The 18,426-nt window shown below is 39.7% G+C and overlaps 1 protein-coding gene across 1 annotated transcript in view; it reads right to left on the bottom strand.

The window, feature by feature from the left end:
• The window catches only part of ERN1 (endoplasmic reticulum to nucleus signaling 1), a 70,690-nt gene that overhangs the window by 39,749 nt on the left and 12,515 nt on the right, over positions 1-18,426 (bottom strand). The window contains exon 2 of the mRNA XM_072990989.2: positions 4,590-4,710. Coding sequence (XP_072847090.2) covers positions 4,590-4,710 — 121 coding nt within the window. The remainder of the gene's footprint in view (positions 1-4,589; positions 4,711-18,426) is intronic.

Raw genomic sequence — 18,426 nt, forward strand, 5'->3', positions numbered from 1 at the left:
ATCACCACATCCTGTGGCAAGGAGTTCCACAGACTAACAACACGCTGGGTAAAGAAATATTTTCTTTTGTCTATTCTCACTCTCCCAACACTCCATTTGAGTGGATGTCCCCTGGTTCTGGTATTGCATGAGAGGGAAAAGAGCTTCCCTCTATCCACTTTAGCCATCCCCTGCATAATTTTATACGTCTCTGATCATGTTCCCCCTCAGGCGCCTTTTCTCTAGACTAAGGAGCCCCAAACGCTGTAGCCTTTCCTCATAAGGGAGGTGACCCAGTCCAGTCATCATTTTAGTCACTCTCTTCTGCACCTTTTCCAGTTCCACTATGTCTTTTTTAGAACTGTACGCAATACTCCAGGTGTGGCCTTACCAGCATTTTGTACAATGGCATTATAATGTTGGCGGTTTTATTTTCAATCCCCTTTTTAATGATACCTAGCATGGAATTGGCCTTCTTTACTGCCGCTGCACACTGGGTTGACATTTTCATCATCATCATTTTCTTCTTATATAAAAACTAGCCAGCCAACAGGATGAAAACTTGCTAGCCATTTCTGGTCCAATACAGCTATGCTATCATTTAATTAGATATATACCAAAACAGTCACTGTAAAAATGCATTTAATGTTATAGCTCCCCATTATGAAAGGTAGCAAAGAAGCTTAGATCCTAGGCATCCTGACCCAAGAGATTTGATAATATTAAAACATAACATAGAAATGCTTTTCAAAGCAGTCCTAATATTACTGACTCTTAATGTTCTTTTTACAGAAGAGAACTGTAGTTTTTATTGTATATGGACATAAGCCAATGGATATTAAGTACCTTATGATAGAACAATTGAGTAGCCTGCAATTAGATAGGGATCTAGATGAACATCACAGATGCAATAAAGCTTTCCACAGAACTGGATTATCCAGTCTGACTGTTCTAATGTACTGATGATATTTTGCAATACATTTGCTATAAAACTAGGGCAGTAATTTAAGTAACTAGAGTGCTTTGCACATCACTGGTAGCAACAAGTTCAGCAGCCTTCTGCAAGTAAACGTCTCATCTGTTATTGTTTGATCAATACATACGAAGCAAAAGTGCTATATTCAACATGCACCTATTTTAGGGTCTATAAGCAACCAAGAAAAAATTGCAGTATTATATTCTCAGTTTAATTAAGATATTTTCATGCAACATTTTTGTAGAATAGTAGAGTATACAGCTATTAATACTGGCTTCTCCAAACAAAAGATTGCATGAGAATGAGAAAACTGGTAGAAATTAATCTTAAAAAATGCCTAATTTTGATTATGAACCTATGAACATATACTAGATTGAGGAGATTTTTCAGAAAGAATGCAGGGCCAGGGCAAAGTATTTTGCTTCCTGAGCAAAGGTCAGCATGCCCCCCCTCCCATTCGGTCTACAGAAGCTGACTGGTCTAGCAGATTAATTTTGCTCTGTAGCACTAATGAAGGGCAACTGGTGAGGGGTTGAAAACTCCACTGTCATATTTAACAAGGTCTTCTTAGTCTGGCGTCTCCTCCTGAGCTGGTCTCTTACAAGACTTTGTAAGAAAAGTTCTGTGCCATTATTGTGTGGACATGATTCAGCACACACTAACTCAATTCTCCTGATGCACGCCAAAGCAACCTGACACATATTTAGGAACTGAGCCAACTCTTGGCAAGTTGAAAGAGGCAGAAACCTTTCCTTCCTTACCAATTACCCTCTTTTGCTGGCATGGTAAGTTACAGCATCCGATTTCAAGCCCTGCTGCAGCTTTACAGAGCAGCAGGGCGAGATGTATTTGAATGGCTGAAAACACAAGAGGGACAAAAACTCCTTGAAACCTCTTTACACAAACTATCCAGTTTATCTGTTTATTTATTTGGTGGTCTTGTGTGATGACAAATAACTCACAAATATTTTGAAGGAAAATCCTCCCCTTCCATGGGAACCACTTTCAAAAGGTAAATAAGCCTGATTGCTTTGTGAAAAACCACCCCACCTTGTCTGTCAAAAACAGGTAACATAGATTATAACTGCGCCATTCTGACTGCAAAGGCAACACGGCTTCCAATGAAGAAGTATTAAACCAATCATAGTAATTACATTTTACGGAAGTGGAAAAAGATTAAGCATATTAATAAGCTGTGAGTAAGCGATTGTGCTTGTTTTCATATAAATATGGATTGAAAGAGCTGTTTTTTTTAAAAAAATTACAACTGTAACCAATTCATTCTTCCTGCCAACAGTGCTGTTTCTGTAGTGGAATGAGGAGCAGACAACATCTAGAGCAGTGGTTCTTAACGTGGGCGATAATGCCCCCCAGGGGGCGATTTCATTTTTCAGGTGGGCGGTAGAACGAAAAGGGGCGGCGTGGGGGCGCTGGAGCAGAAGGGGGGCGGTAGGGGGGCGCTGAAGCAAGCCAAACCTGTGAAGATGGCTGCAGCCTTTTTACGGTGTGCATGAATATATATTTTCCTCCAATCTTAATTTAGTTTCAAAGTTTTCGTCTTGAAATTCTTAGTTCCTGCATTGTGGTTTGTTTTTATGCCTTTTTGCGTCTTAAAATTCGTTTGCAACTAAATCATTAAATGTTACTTTTTGGGGGCATTTCATTTTCTTATAATTGAATTTTGTTTTCAGGGGTCATTGTATTTAAGTGTCATAAATAAATAAATAAATAAATAAATAAATAAATAAATAAATAAATACATAAATACATAAATACATAAATAAATAAATAAGAAATATATCATCACCTCGGGGAGGGGGGGTGATGGTAACTTCCTCAATGGCTCAAGGGGGCGTTTCTTTCAAAAAGGTTAAGAACCACTGATCTAGAGGAACCTCTGGAATAAATTAAGTGGGACTCAGAGGGCTGCACAGTGGAGAAGAGGGGAAGTTTCATTTCGCAAGTGGAAGTCTGCTAACAGTATTCTGGATCCTGACTTCAACTTGAAAGATTCATAAAGTACATCTGCATCACACACATATGCTTCAGGTAGAGTAGACCATCAAGACCTCACCTCGAGGCATTTTGATTTGGGTAAAACAGTTTTCTCCATGAGACAAAACTAAAGTGCCCTTTAATATAGGCAAAACCAATTTTAGACTGAAAAAAAAACACAACTCCTTTCAAGTCTCTGGTGCTTCTGAATAATCACTAGCAATCATATTTCCTGGTAAACAGTGTTTAAAATACTGTATAATCATACAAACTACAGTGGTGCCTCGACTTATGTCCCGGCATACGACCATTTCGAGTTACAACCAGCTCCGGCCGCAAAACTTTGCTTATACTTGCGACCAGAGCTTTGAGTTACAACCAGAAAAAGGCAGGGGGAAAAGGGGGGAATTCAAATTGCTAACCACTGGTAGGTGAAGAGGCTGCTTCTTTGTAGCTCTTTCACCCCAGCAGTTAAGAAAGTGTGCGTTTGGAGGAGGCTTCAGATTGCTTGGTAAAGTGCTGCTTTCTACTTTTTAAAAAACTGTTCTGGGTGGGTTTTGCAGCGTGGTTTTGGGCTGGGTGGTGGGATTATGTTTCTATGCTGTGATGGGTCTGCAGGGTTTGTTTGCCCCCCCCATTTCTGATGGGTCTTGCAGGGTTTGTTTGCTTTTTGCTTTGCTTTTTTTTGCATTTCTGAAGAGTCTTGCACGGTTTGTTTGCTTCCCCTCCCCTTTGGAACAGATTAATTGCATTTCCTATGGGTCTTGCAGTGTTTTTTTGTTTTTGGTTTTTTTGGGGGGTTTTGGTGATTTTTTCCTTCGGCCGGAATGGATTAATTGCATTTCAATGCATTCCTATGGGAAATGGTGCTTCAACTTACGACCATTTCGAGTTACGACCGGAGTTCCAGAACAAATTAAGTTCGTAAGTCAAGGCACCACTGTATTCATCTCAACAATAAAAGCAGCATGGTTAAACATACTGTCCCTATGTTTTAGAGCCTACCAGTAACTTATTTTATATAGTTCATTTTAAAAATGTCAATTTAGTTCAAAGGGAGAACCTAGAGAAACAAACCCATCATGGATAAAAACACCAAGTTCTTATCTAAGAATGAAAGGTAGCACATCCAGATGGTACCTTCCCACACTCCTTTTTGTGTGAGAGTAGCAGCCAATATGGGCACAGAAAGTACACTTTCCCAAGCACCGACATAGACTGGTGGACAACAGCACAGCCTAAACTTGGCACTCTCACACATCAAAACAGCAGAACTCGGAGGTCTTGGAACACATCGCTAACACTCTCAAATCAGAGCTCTCCGAGGTGTCTTTACCGTAGGCTTCTGGTTACAGGTCTTCACAAGCCATGGTACTGCTTTAAAGAGGCCCAAGCTAATTTTCACAAGCTAATTTAATTTGAGTAGACATTCATACAACCTTAAGCTGTACTCTCATGTGCACTCATGCAGAGATGAGCCCATCTGATATCAACAGAACTTACATCTAAGCACACAGGCAGAGGGGTCAGACTGCTCAGCATGTAGCCAGGTTGCTAGTACTTGGAACTATTCCCAGTGTTATATTGATTTAGCAGATATCAAAGTTAACAAAGACAAGATGACATCTCTCATACCCACCTTCTTTTAACGTCCACTTAATTGACCCCGTCCTCTTGCTAACAGCATGAAAACTCCCATCGAGTGTCGAGACAAACAATAATGTCTCTGGCAGAGTCACTGAATTGGCATTTCCACAGCTCTGAAAATAAATATAAAGATACCATATTTTGAACTGGTTGCTAACTGAGATAAGCTGAGAACAGTTTTTAAAAAAGCAAGAACATAATGTAAAGTAACAATATATAATCCACAGTGTAAAAAACCCTTTACACAGTCAACATAATGATCACTATGCCCTCCTTGAAAGATACATTATGGAATTCCCTCACTTGGGAGGTGCAGTTCCCTCATATCTTCCCGCCAACAATTGAAAGCATGCCTATATAGAGAGGTTTTCGGAAAGCCCGGAGGCAACTGAGATGTTAATTTTAAATTTAAAAATGTATAGTTTTTGCGTAATGCTTTTACATTTTACTGTTTCTTTTAGTTAATTGTTCGTTTCAAATGTTTTGGATGTGGTCTTGGGTCTCCACTAGGGGACAAAAGTGGGATAAAAGCCAAATAAACAAATACAGTAAATAAATAATTGATGCAAGATTTATGGACATCTCCCCAGTCAGCAGGGGAAGGGGCCATGTCATCCATGATGACTGGGAGAGTCTGGGAGTTGTAATACATGGAAGAAACAAGCTGTTCTGAAATGATAATACAAAAAAGACAAATAACCATGAAAATTAACATATTTCCAATGACTACTCTTGGATTAATTTTTACTGTAAAGCTGCCAAGATAATCTAGGTTTTTCCCCCAATCCACCAGAAAAAAACAGACACGTTGAAGCAAAATACTGACCCTGTGCATTTTGCTATCTACTTGTAGCTTTCTTTCGAACAACTGATTAAGAACTCTGCTTTAGTGCTTAGCCACCTGTCACGTCTGAGAAGTTTCAGAAATATATTTAAAATGCAAGTTGCTATTGCAGGCAACACGAAACTAACTGCACCTCTCAGAACAGCTATGGCACCCACACAGACTGGGATTCTGAGAAATCTGAACTCTGTGCCACCACAATAAGATTCGTTCCAAAACCAACTAGAGAATCAACACAATCTTGGACTCTACATTTCTGGATTTAAAAAAAAATAAGTGACACTTTTTAAAAAGATATTTTTTTCATAAGCATTAGTACAGTGAGATCCTTCAGGCAAAATCCTCTTTGTTTTTACTCCACACGTTCAACAGTCTCTTGCACAATTACTCTTCCCCCAGCATGTGCATAAAGGAGTATTTACTAAACTCTTTTAAGGGGAGAAACCCTGTTGCTTTCAATGGAGTGATCTCTACCTTTCATAACTGCAAGCCAGAGATTGCAGAGTGCTATGCCTATGGAGCACTACATTCCATGTTTCCACCATAGGAATCTGCCCTTAATATTTACATCAGATATCACATTAGGCTTCATTATTAAGCTTCATGTGGTTTAGGTCCTGGTCCCCATGAGAATACATCTGGGAACAGGTTCCTGACATAAATAATGCAGCTACAAATATGGACATGACCTTGTGAGGATGAGGGTAACCCCAGGGATACTCTCCAGCGTGTACCGTCCGACCCCCATATCAACAGAGAAGAAGAAGAGGCATAGGCATCCTTCAGTCTCGAGAGACTATGGTAACATGCTCTGAATCGAGGAGTGTCCTCTCCAGAGCATGAAGCCCGGGTAAGGTAATATGGAGGATAGGCTGTTACCCAAGCAGCAGATCCCCCCTCTCCACATTGCTGAAATGGTCCAATGGAAAGGCAAGGGCCAATACAACTGGTTCCAGCAATGTCGCAGGAGTTGGCAGAACGACACATGCTGCCTTCGGGACTCCAGCTCCGGATTTTGCCTCGAGGTTAACTCCTGAAGCCTTTTCCATGAGTGGATATAGCCACAAGGCAGTGGAGGTTTGAAATCGGAGTTTTCCTTCTCCTAGATGGGCTGCCTTCCATGGCTGACGAGCCCCACCTACCCGGCAAAGAAGAGGCAGAGGTCATTGAAAGAGGGTTAGAGCAACTGGAAATAAGTATAGAAGCACGAGGGGGTGGCAATTTGGAGGGAAAATGAGAGGATAGAAGGGAGGGGAAAAAGGAGGTGGGGAGCAGTCTGAAAGAGGAAGAGAGAGAGGTGCGTTGGGCTGAGGAGGAGATTACAGAAAAAATAGAAGACTTAGTAGATTTGATACAAGAAGATCCCTGGACAGGGGAATGGGTAGAGTTTCGACTACCCAGAGGATATGCATGGAAAGAATGGAGAAGACAAACTTATAAAATACCACTCTATTGGGGTGAGACAGAGGAAAGGAAGAGGAAGAAAGAATATAAAGCTTGGGTAAGGAGGGAAGAACAAATCAAAGAACAGAGGAGATGTATGGTGCCAACTGGGAGGTCCCATGGGCTCAGTCCTTTCAGACCCCCGCTGATACAGAACGGAGGGGGGAAGAGAAAGTCTGGGAGCCACAGGTGGGCTGGATGTACCACCCACAACCATAGCCCTGGCAGACAGTATGCCAGACACCTCGGGCACTGGGCAGAAATGGGCACCTAGAGTTAAGAGTTCATCTCCTCTCTTGTTGCAAGGAGAGTTACCTGGTTTGATGGAAGTTAAGAAGTATGATTTGTTGTTAAAAGCGGAACTGAATAATGTGAACATATTTGAGACTGATAATTTGTTAGATAATAAACCTGTTTTGTTGGAAGATTTTGGGCTACTGTCGCCTCCTTTACAGACAAATGCATTGAAAGGAGTAAAGGACTTCATAATCACAGACCATTCAATCCAAAGCCCCAGTCTTCCAGGATGATACTACATTGCATTGTGCATATATCTTCCTCCCCAATTGGGAAACAGGCATAGAAATCCAGTTGGGTTTTTTTTTAATGGAAACATAGAATTATGCCCTGAAGCTTCATTATGAAATCTGAATATTCAGCAAGAGTTATTGAGTTCAATTACACTTTCTCAGGGGGCACATAACATCAGAATATTTGTTTGTCTGTTTAGCTTATATGCCGCCCACACTACCCAAAGGTCTCTGGGCGGCTTACAACAATTAAAATACAATTAAAATATATACTCTAAAAATTGCCATCCTTAAAACAATGCATGTACGCAACATGAAGACAATTGGCTTTTCAACTCCTGGGTCTCAAATGGCACATGTCTCCAAGAAGGTTGTAAATGGGAACATCAGCTGCTTTGCCTTGAAATCAACAATGCATGTCAATTCTCTTGAGCTATCAAGAGTAGAGCAATGCACACACCAAGTAATGAACTATCAAGGTAAGAATTACTGGAACAATATAGTATGTGATACATTATACATTCTTGGGGGGAAAAGAGACAAAGTTGTCCTGCCTGGCATGCTTTGCAGGTTAACACAAGGAAGAACAATCAGAACCCAGTTCCAAGATGCTTTCAAGTCTACATTTGGCAACAGGGGAGAACAGAAAAAAAAATCCCTGATCAATATTTACCTGTTTGCACAATTATGCAATGTGAACACATCCTTTTTACACTAATAGTCTAATGCACATCAAATATAGAGAAGGGGGAAGGTGTAATAAAGTTGAATTTCTTTTAAAATTATTTTCCTTATAAAGGTAGGGTAAGGTAAGAAGCAGCCGGGATAGGGGTACCCTCAGAGCGGGTGGATTTGAATGGATACATTCAGAGTTTAGTATATCTGGCAAGATATTCAATAGTAACAGTTCTGGTACCATCGGTATTGACGTTTCTAATATCTCTTGTAGCATCTGATTCACTTTACACCAGTATCTTTGGGCGTCTTTGCACATCCACCACATGTGATAAAATGTTCCTTCTTTCTGTTTACATTTTCAAAATATATTTGAAATCTGGGTGCTTATTTTAGCCAGTGTTGTGGGGGTCATGTACCATCTGTAGAACATTTTGTATATATTCTCTTTAAATACAACATATTTAGTTAATTTTATATTTGTTTTCCAAATTCGTTCCCATTGATCCAGTTCAATATTATGTCCTACATTCCGTGCCCATTTAATTATGCATGCCTTTATCACTTTGATATTTTTGTTTTGTTTTTAAAAGAGGGTGCTGGAATTTCTAGACAACACACACATGCTTTCACTTTAAGAGATAAACATTATATTGATCTTGGAGATGGTACATTTGATTAACAGAAACAGTACTGTGCTTGTGGAACCACACACAGATTGCCACATCCTTTTCTCACATTTTCAGCCCTTCCTTCCCCCTCTTTTCTTTCAAAGTGAAATAATATAAAAGGAATAGGTTTACTTCTTTGAGTTGTCCCTCAGTGATGGGATGAATAGAAAGGTTTGGAGTTCCTTATTGTTCTCTGACATGGTGGTACTGTAATCCATGAAAACGCATGCTCCAATAAATGTTTAAAATACTACAATACTTGTCTTGTTTTTCCCCCTTCTTTTTTGTAGCAGAAATATTGACTGCTTAATATAATATGTAAACAAGTACTTACTGTATGTGACGGATGGTTGCAGTGCATGTGATATACAGTAATCTTATAATATCCTAAGACTGTAAAAAATTTAAGCATTATTTGCTTAATTTGACAAACCACACCTAATGTTGGCTAATTGTATCGAGCAGGAGCCCCAATTTTCCAATGCATGAAGCTATGTTACACTGCTCAACACCTAAAGAGGGCCACATCTTAAATAAAAATGTAACAAAATTATTAACCTACTGATTTAAATCAAAAGTAAACATGCAGAAGTCAATGAAGAAATGTTAACCTGAATCCAATCCAATATTTTACTGTGGAATCCTTTTATCTAGCTACACAGGCTAAACTAGTGAGTGTGATTTTTGTGGCTGTTTTCTGTTAGCCAAGGCATTAATGTCCAAGTCAAGATCTGTGACAGACAACCTTAAAATGTCACATACTGTTCATCTGTAAGTCTTGACCCACACTTGGATTTCACAGTTTTCATCTTGTAAAAAGTTTGTTCACAGATGTATGTGGTGCCCAAGACTGTGAACATGCCTGCAGCAAATTTCTTTAGATTGATAAATATACCAGGGAGACCAGAATAACAGACTCTTTTCTTTGTATATGTCTCTAAGATGATCACTGGCTTGCACACCAATTAATTCCATCTGAAAAATGTAACTTGCATCATCTGGTACTACTTCAAAGGGGATTCTGAAAAATTCTTATTTCCTTTCCATTCTTATGGCAACCAGTGAATCTGTTCTGGAATTCCACCTACAATCGGTTCAGTGCTTTGACATGTCTTTCAAAATTGAATTGTAAATTCCCACCCTTTTCAAATGTTAGTTAACTGAAGCATGAGACCTTTGGATAGTTACTTTTACTAACTTGCTTCACAAAAATGTTTAGTTTTGCTTCAAACGCTTTCAGTTCAGAATACATGTCTCACAAAAGCTTTCCTTTTCCCTGCAACCTTAGAGTCAATGTGTTCAGATACTCAGTCATATAAGTTAGGAACAAAAGCCAAATTAAAAATCCATCCAGGGCTAGGAAGTACTTCTCGACCCTTTCATTCTTCCTTGAGCAAGACATTAACTTCATGACAAAGACTGAAAAAATGTTTGAGGACTTTGTCTCTGCTATGCCACCTGACTTCTGTCTGCAAGGTATAATATTCTGTTATTCTATATTCTACATCAATCTCAGAGATAACATTTTGGAAATGAGTAAAAGGCCATGATGCCTGATGTCATTAATGCAGGATACAACAATATGCACCACACTTTCCCATTGAAGAATCTTACTACACAAAGCTTGCTGATAGATGATGCAGTGAAATTGCATGGGAAGTACGTATGCCATTTATTTTTAATATCTCTTGATTCTTGCACCTACACCAGTTTTACTTCCCATCATATTTTTGCACCATCAGTTGTAATGCTTTTCAATTTATCCCAGTATGTTTTCTGCTTTTGCAGTGCCTTTCAAACTCTGCAATGCACACGATTATTCTATAATTCTGAAACCACACTCTATCCCACTGGTAAATATTAGTAGCTGAGCAGTGTCTATAATGTCATTGTTCTCATCTAATGCCAAAAAAAAAAAAAAAAAAAAAAAAAAAAAATCAAAAGTTTTTGCCTTGGTAATCAATGACATGTGCAGCTCTTCTCCTAATTCTTTATCTGACTGCTGATGCAGATAAACTGACACAACCAACACAAAATACCTTAGCAGAACTCATTTACTCCATGACTTTAACCATGCACTTTTGTAACAAATTTACCATCAGCGAGTGGCCTACCATTCTCAGCAATACATTTAGTAACATAATAGCTTGCCCTAACAGTCAACAAATTCTACTCAATGCGCTTTCTAAAACTAATTTTGTTGAAAAAACTGTGAGACAGAAGGCGAGTCGGAATTCGCACTTGCTGGAGCATCATCCCTTCTCATCAAAGAGACAGAGGATGGAGGGAAAGGAGAATCCCCATTGACACCTGTGAAAATACCCGAGGAGTCTCTACAGAGTGCAGAAATAGAGGAAGTAGAGGAAGAGTTAAGGGGAGTGGAAATAAAGGAGGAACCGTTAGAAAAGCTGGGAGAACGAAGTGGAAAGAGGGAGGAGATTGAAGCAAGTACAGTGGTGCCTCGCTTAACAAGGATAATCTGTTCCAGCGAAATCGCTGTAGAGTGAAATCCTTGTTAAGCAAAATAAAAAATCTCATTGAAACGCATTGAAAACCTGTTCAATGCATTCCAATGGGCTGAAAAACTCACCGTTCAGCAAAGATCCTCCATAGGGGCATCCATTTTTGATGCCTGTGAAGCGAAGAATCCGTCCAAAAACACAGCGGGGAGCCATTTTACACAGCGGGCGGCCATTTTGAAGCCGCCAATCAGCTGTTTTAAAAACCGTAATGTGAAGAATCGGTTCCCGAAGCAGGGAACTGATCATCGCAAAGTGGATTTTGCCTATTAAAACATTTTGCAGATTTTGCCTATTAAAACACTTCTCAGAAATATTGGGCCATATGCACAGGTTAGGAAGATTGCAAAACAGTCATTGTATAACAGTTTCATCATTTAACGAGGTAATTGTTAAGCGAGGCTCCACTGTATAGGAGAAGTGGGAGATGAGGAGGCTGACCAAGCGAGAACAGACTGGGAGGCCGTGGAAGCCAAGAGAGGTACCCAGTGGGATGATCCCAATGAAGACGAGGCCGTGCCCTTGTTACCTGTACTGACGGGGAAGACCTGAAGGGATGGATGTCACCCGAGTTATCAGTTATAGCAACTCTTTTGTATTTGATGGTTGGAAAGCCCTTCTTGACCCACTGGAAGAAGGAATGCTCACAAGTTCAGGACAATTGTTTATTTATTGGTTCGAAAATAAATGTTCCACGGTTTCCACTGCAATCCGTGTCTAAAATTATTGGAGAAAAGAAAGATCTTACAGTTGAACCCTCACAAAAACATTGATCTTTTTTAAACACAATTTTTCTCATTCACTCTCATCTCTCCTTGAGGTATCTCTTGTGATAGGGTTCAAAGTTTTAACACTGTACTGCTTTAAATACTGAGACACTTTGAAGCCATATCAGACAAACTGCTTTATCCTTGTTTAAAATAAACAAGTACTCCGTAGCACATTAAAGACATGGTGCTCATCAGCAATTTTTTTGAAACACCACATTGTTTTGCAGATGTTTTATAGAATTCTTAGGAGAGCAGAAGTTGCAAAGTTTCTACATTATCCTTGAATAAATAAAAACATATGAGAAGTACAGTTTTAGGGGTCTAACTCTTCCCTTTCCTATCAAGTCCAGCCCACTCTGGCTGCTGTTAGCCATGGCTTTTCATTTTGACTCTGGCAAAGAACTGCCTCTACACTTCTCAGAAATATTGGGCCATATGCACAGGTTAGGAAGATTTTTTAATAAATTATGAATCCGATCTACCAGGTGACAGTGTTGCAATCCCAAATACATTGAATGTTATGAGATTTATTTCTTAATAAAAACACTGCCTTCAGATTTAAATCAACACAGGCTAACACTTTAAAAATTGAGGGCCCTCCTTAAAAAGGCAAATAAAAGAGCGAATGAAAGGGCAGCGCCCAATCAGGAGCAGAGCATATGCCATTAAACTGCCAGCCAAGCCGCAATAATGAGAAACAAAATAGCTGCCGGGGGGGGGGGGAGGGAATTTAGCTGGAGAAGGATGTTGGGAATCCCATAAACTTCCCTGCTAAGAGAGTACAGTGGACCCTCTACTTAAGGAATTAATCCGTATTGGAATGGTGGCTGCAAGTCGAAAAGTCTGTAAGTCAAATCTCCATTGACCTACAATGCACTGAAAACCGATTAATCCCATAACCAGTGGTTTTTATTCTATTTTTATTCCATTTTGGTTTTTTTCTGGTCTGTAAGTCGATTCTCTGGCTGCAAGTCGAATCTAAATTTTGCAGCCAGAGAAGTCTGTAACTCGAAAAGTCTAAGTCGAGCCGTCTGTAAGTCGAGGGTCCACTGTACTCCCGTTGCTCTCAAGCCAAGGGGCCACTCACCAGCTCCTGCAACTGCAGATGCATGAGAAGACTCCTAGTTGGAGTGGGTCGGGGAGAAGAGGCAAAAGCAATCAAGGCAAAAAGACAGAGCAACCAGCTCTTGTTGAGGAAGGAAGGAGGTTTTTGCCTCAAACAGCAACCTCACCACTAACCTTGTATGTCACTTGGGGGAGCCTTAATGATTTGAGTCTCTAGAACTGTTCAGTATGCAAACCACTTGGCATCCTTTTCGCAAAAACACCAGGCCTTTTAACTCTCTCTTTCCCACTTTTTTTTTTTTTTTTTTTTTTTGCAAAAGCAGGCCAGACATCTTTCTTATTTATTTATTTATTTATTTATTTGATTTATACCCCGCCTATCTGGTCCAAACGGACCACTCTAGGCGGCTACACACATATAGCTTTCAATATGGTAATGCATGGAGAGGGGGAGTGAAAAAGCGGAGTGGTTATGGGTACCTGAGCTCTGCTGGCTAGCAAGGCATTCAGAATGGCTGAAAAGCTAGTATGGAGGATCAGACCAAGGTTTGGGGGGGTGGGGAGGCTGACAGAAGGAAACCAGAAGAAGCAATGTTGTTACTGTGTAATGCTTGAGGCAGGAAGAAGAGTGTGTGTCTGATGGAAAATGCCTTGAGGGTGAAAGCAGTAAACAAGAAGGTTGGAGGGTCCCACAGAAAGAGCTCAGGGGGGGCTGCCTCTGGCCCGTGGGCCACAGATTGGGGACCCCTGTTGTAGGGAATATATCAGTTGAGCCTAATAGTTTATGGTACCAATATAATCCTTATACACATAACAACACTGGGAGCCTCATCTGTGTAAAGCTACTGGAAGCAGCATAAACCTTAACAGGGCTGATTATGAATGTGTTTGTGCTTACTCAAAGCTCTGAACAGAATCCAGGAACAAGTCTTGAAGAACACTGGATTAGGAGGAAGATTTTAGCCATTAGAAAAGGGCAAGAAACATCACAGTGACAAACCTTCCACACATTATCACACTGGGATCTTCCTCCTCAAGCTTTCTGTCTGAAATTCAAATTTTAATATATAAATAAGGTGTGTTCCCCCCCAGGCAATTTGCCACTTAGCACTCTTGGGCAAAATGTAACTATTTTTGTTTAATTTTAACTAACTTCCTCATGTGAATTTGTCAAAACATTTGTAAATGAATCTAGTATGCTTTGCTACACATGTTTGCCACTCTCCACTGCCGAGACATGAACAACTCCTTCACAAGCTGGTCCATTACACCTGCAAGCCAAACCACTCATGGATTGAAACAGAGAAAGACCCAGAAACAGGATGTCAAAATCCTGACTGTTAACTGTTGATCTACTAGAACAGATTAATTTTTCTTTGTATACCTGCATCTGTCTGTCCAAGATCACATCTAAAAGGCATGATTAGAAACTAGCAGATTGCTTGCTCTTGATAATTTCCACAGTAAGAATACTATTTATTTGGCTAACCGACATTTCTGTGTCTTCTATGATACATTTACCTCTCTGATTGCAGGCTTCAAATATACTTCTACAGCATCAAAATATCCATTAAATACATTTCAGATGCCTTGACATACAGTAACTTTAACTGATAGGTTCAAAACAGCATGCAAAATCCGGTCATGCGTACTGACTATCAGTAAATAAACAAGCAATGAAACATATGGGTAGTTCCCATTGAAGTAAGTTCCACCTGTTTAACTATGAAAATAAAATGTCATTTATCCAGTGGTATTTGTTTTGGCTAGCAGCCTCTGCTTGAAATCTAGCCGGCAATATTTCCTGCTAGAAACAGAAGAACAGAAGTGTGCTATTTTCCAAGAAACAGCCTTGAAGTTGAGCAACATCTTAACCATTCCAGTACTGACTAAAATTAACATACATAAATCTCTCAGAAGTGTCCTCTATCACTAAGAAAATAGGTGTTTCTCCACAAGATATATAATACAAATCTCCTTTCAAACAGGTAATAAAGAAAGTTTGACAACATTTGAAAAATGTGAAGCTGATAACATAAATGCAGCTCCCTTGGATCTAAAAAGGGAATTGGCACATTTCCTCACTGCTCTTATGCAATCTTTTTGTCCCCCTCTCAATCCAAACCACATTTCTAAACTGTTAGAATAGGGAATTTGTTGCTTCAAAACAACTATACTTTAATATACAGAATATTGTTTCATAAAGCCAAAACTCTCTTTGAGGTAATCATCAGTATTTCTGTTATAATCTACAGTAAGTCATATCCAGCAGAAAGAATACTGAATTTCTTCTTTGGTCCCAGATGATCTTTGAAAACCTAATTTTAAAATCTGGAAGTGAAACTTCATGTGATGTAATACATGTCTTTGGCTCATTTTGAAATAAAATGTTCAAAAAAGTTCCTTTCTGGGGATTGAAACTAAACTAGATGCTGAACATGGTGCTTCATTCCTTTGCTCATGCCATGTGGCACCACTATAATTGGTTTCAATCATGGAAACACGAGAGGATGTAAGGACCTCTTCTTCATCGTTGTCCTTCTAACAACTAACTTGTTCACAAGACCCCACACAAAAGAAGCAAAATGGCCTTTAGCTTTGGAAAACTGAATAGCCTAGTAACATCATGTCTGCTTTAAAATATTGCCTCAGGAACCAAAACATTTCCCTCCCTACAGCTGGATTTTCATTTACTTCATTCTGTAATATGAAGCATGTGCAGAGTAAATGGACACCTGAACATAAACTATTGGGACTTTCACTGTAGTTACTGGAACTAGGAACAATACAAATAAGGGTACTGTACATTTACACTGTGAGGATATTCTGCTCAGATACATCTCTGCACTGTAGCAAAAGGCAAGCACATAACGCTTAAGTAATCTATCTGTTTCTGGACTGTATCAATTCAGGCTGGGGGACTGAAAGTCTGAATGCTGGCTTCATCATGCTATAAAAAGACCCTTATAAATAAATGCCTAGCATGTCCACCTAGGCTACACCCTTCTCTCAATACACCGCAACATGTCAAAAAATATGTTCATTCCACCACACTGCCCATTCTATAAATGGATTAAGTCCAGCAGCATATCTATCATGTACTGTAGGTTCCATGGAAATGTCAAAGCTCTTGTGCTGTGAAACCTAAGACCCCTCACTGATTTACATTACAAGAATGCATAGTGTTCTAAAATGAGCTAGGAGCTGAAAACTCTACTTTTGCTCTTTTTTGGGTACAGGATATGTAGGTATATGTAGGTATATGTACGTATCAAAGTATTAAATGTAGTATAACTGCACAGTTTATTTTAGCTCACATGTTTCCAGTAGGTGAAAGATGCTTCACATAGTTTAAACAATCCTTACAAATCACTTCTGACCATTATTTTTAGAGTGAAAGTTTAAAGTTTTCTTGTTACCTACTACAATCTTTCAAGGTTTAAGTAGTTCTGCACTAGATGTAATTAAGTACACATGTAGCACCAAGACATGCATATTTATTCAGAAGCAAGTCCAAATGTGTTCAGTGGACTTTACTCTCACATAAAGATGCACAACACTGCAGCCTTAATGACGATCCTAGTTTATCAGAAGTCACCGTATTTCTAATCACACTAAAGCAAAAGAAAGCAACACTTTAAAAGGAAAGAAGGAAAGCGGAGTAGAAAAACACATGGGAAGAAAGAATGTGTTTTCTAAGGTGAAGGGAATAGAAAAAAGAAAAAAATGGTTGGAATAAGAATATATGCCAAAATAGTTAAAAAAAAGTGAGAAGTAAAAAGAAGCCCACATATATGGCATCTGCTTGTATTAATTAATTTAAAAAGGAACATTCAAGGAAATTGTAGTAATAAACCTAATGTGCTGCAGTGTATATAGAATGAGTTTTGTGGAGCCTTTAAAACTAAGAGGTTTTATCTGCCCCAAGCTTTTGTGGACTGAATTCCATTTCTTTAGACATATTAGTCTTTAAGGTACTACAAAACTCCTTGTTATTAGTAATGGTGCATACCTGTCTGCCCACTTTTGTTGTACTGTAATTCCAAGACAGGGAAATGCAAAGACCTGGAATTTGACATGCATAAGGGGTACATGCCTTGGCTTTTTAAAAAAATTACCAATTAATTTTGGTTACTTTAAAGTTCCCTGAAGGCTGCAGTACAAACTTTAGTTGTTAAGTGGTGAACATCTCTAACCATCAGACAAGAAGCTGCATGCAGACTTAGCACATGTATTTCCCTAGAAGGCTTCAAGCAGCTCTCCTGTGAAAGGAAGGAAACATGTCAAGTCAAACTGCTGCTTGGGAACAACTGCTGCTTCTGTTTGTAAACGTCCTGAACTTTTCAAAGAGTGAAGAAATCAGTGGGTTCTGCTGCCTGATATTGGGGAGGGGAAAGGAGTGTGAGCACAGCAAGCAAAGGGAAAGCCAAATGAGCACTGGGGTGGAAGGAGAGAGAGAGAGAGAGCAGCAAGGAAGAAAAAGAATCGGAGCAAAGCAATGAAAGAGCCAACAATGGAGAAAGACAAAGATCAGGTGGGTGGGTGAGTGGGAAAAGAAAAAAAAAAGTCAAAGTAGGGAAGGGGAGAGAAAGGGCATTTCCTCTATGGAGGGAAGAGAGGAAGATGCACCAATGGAGGGGCAAAGAGCACTGGGGTGGGGTAGGCACACTAAGGTGTTCCAAGCATTGCAAAGCCGGGTCCTTCTGCTATTACAGCAATACTTTTCATGGTTTGCCTTCACTGGAGCTTTTAAAAAAGTGGTTGGGTACCCATCTCTCAGGGATGCTTGAGCTTTAAAAAAATAAAGGAGACATGTTGGGACATGAGGAGCTCATATTTGGGCCCCTGATGCCCCATGTTGATCACCCCTTCTATACACAATGTATATACATCTGAAGAACCTCAGGGAACACAGAGGACTTTAAAAGGGGCCAGAGCCATATCTAGGGTGGGAAAACTGGGGCTTTGACCCTGGGTTCCAAAATGTACAAGACAGAAACATTTGCTGCTGAAACAGTATGAACCTGCCTGCCTCAAACCGATATACTGTATCCTCTCCAGCTGATCCTCCTAAGACAGAACAAAACACAAAAAGCAAGCAGGCTTAGTGTCGAACAAACATGACTATCACATACTCAGATCCAGACTTTCCTCCCTACTCCTCCATTCTATCCCACCTCACATGACCCAAGCTTGACCAATAGCACAGAAAAGTGCCAGGAGCTGAAATGGTTAGTTACAGCTCTGAAAGGGGGCAGATCATACATATACTGTACATGGGGACATTCACAGAGAAAGGAACTTTGAAGGAA

Source organism: Pogona vitticeps, chromosome 2 (genome assembly GCF_051106095.1).
Source record: "Pogona vitticeps strain Pit_001003342236 chromosome 2, PviZW2.1, whole genome shotgun sequence".
In the NCBI taxonomy this organism is placed as follows: Eukaryota; Metazoa; Chordata; class Lepidosauria; order Squamata; family Agamidae; genus Pogona; species Pogona vitticeps.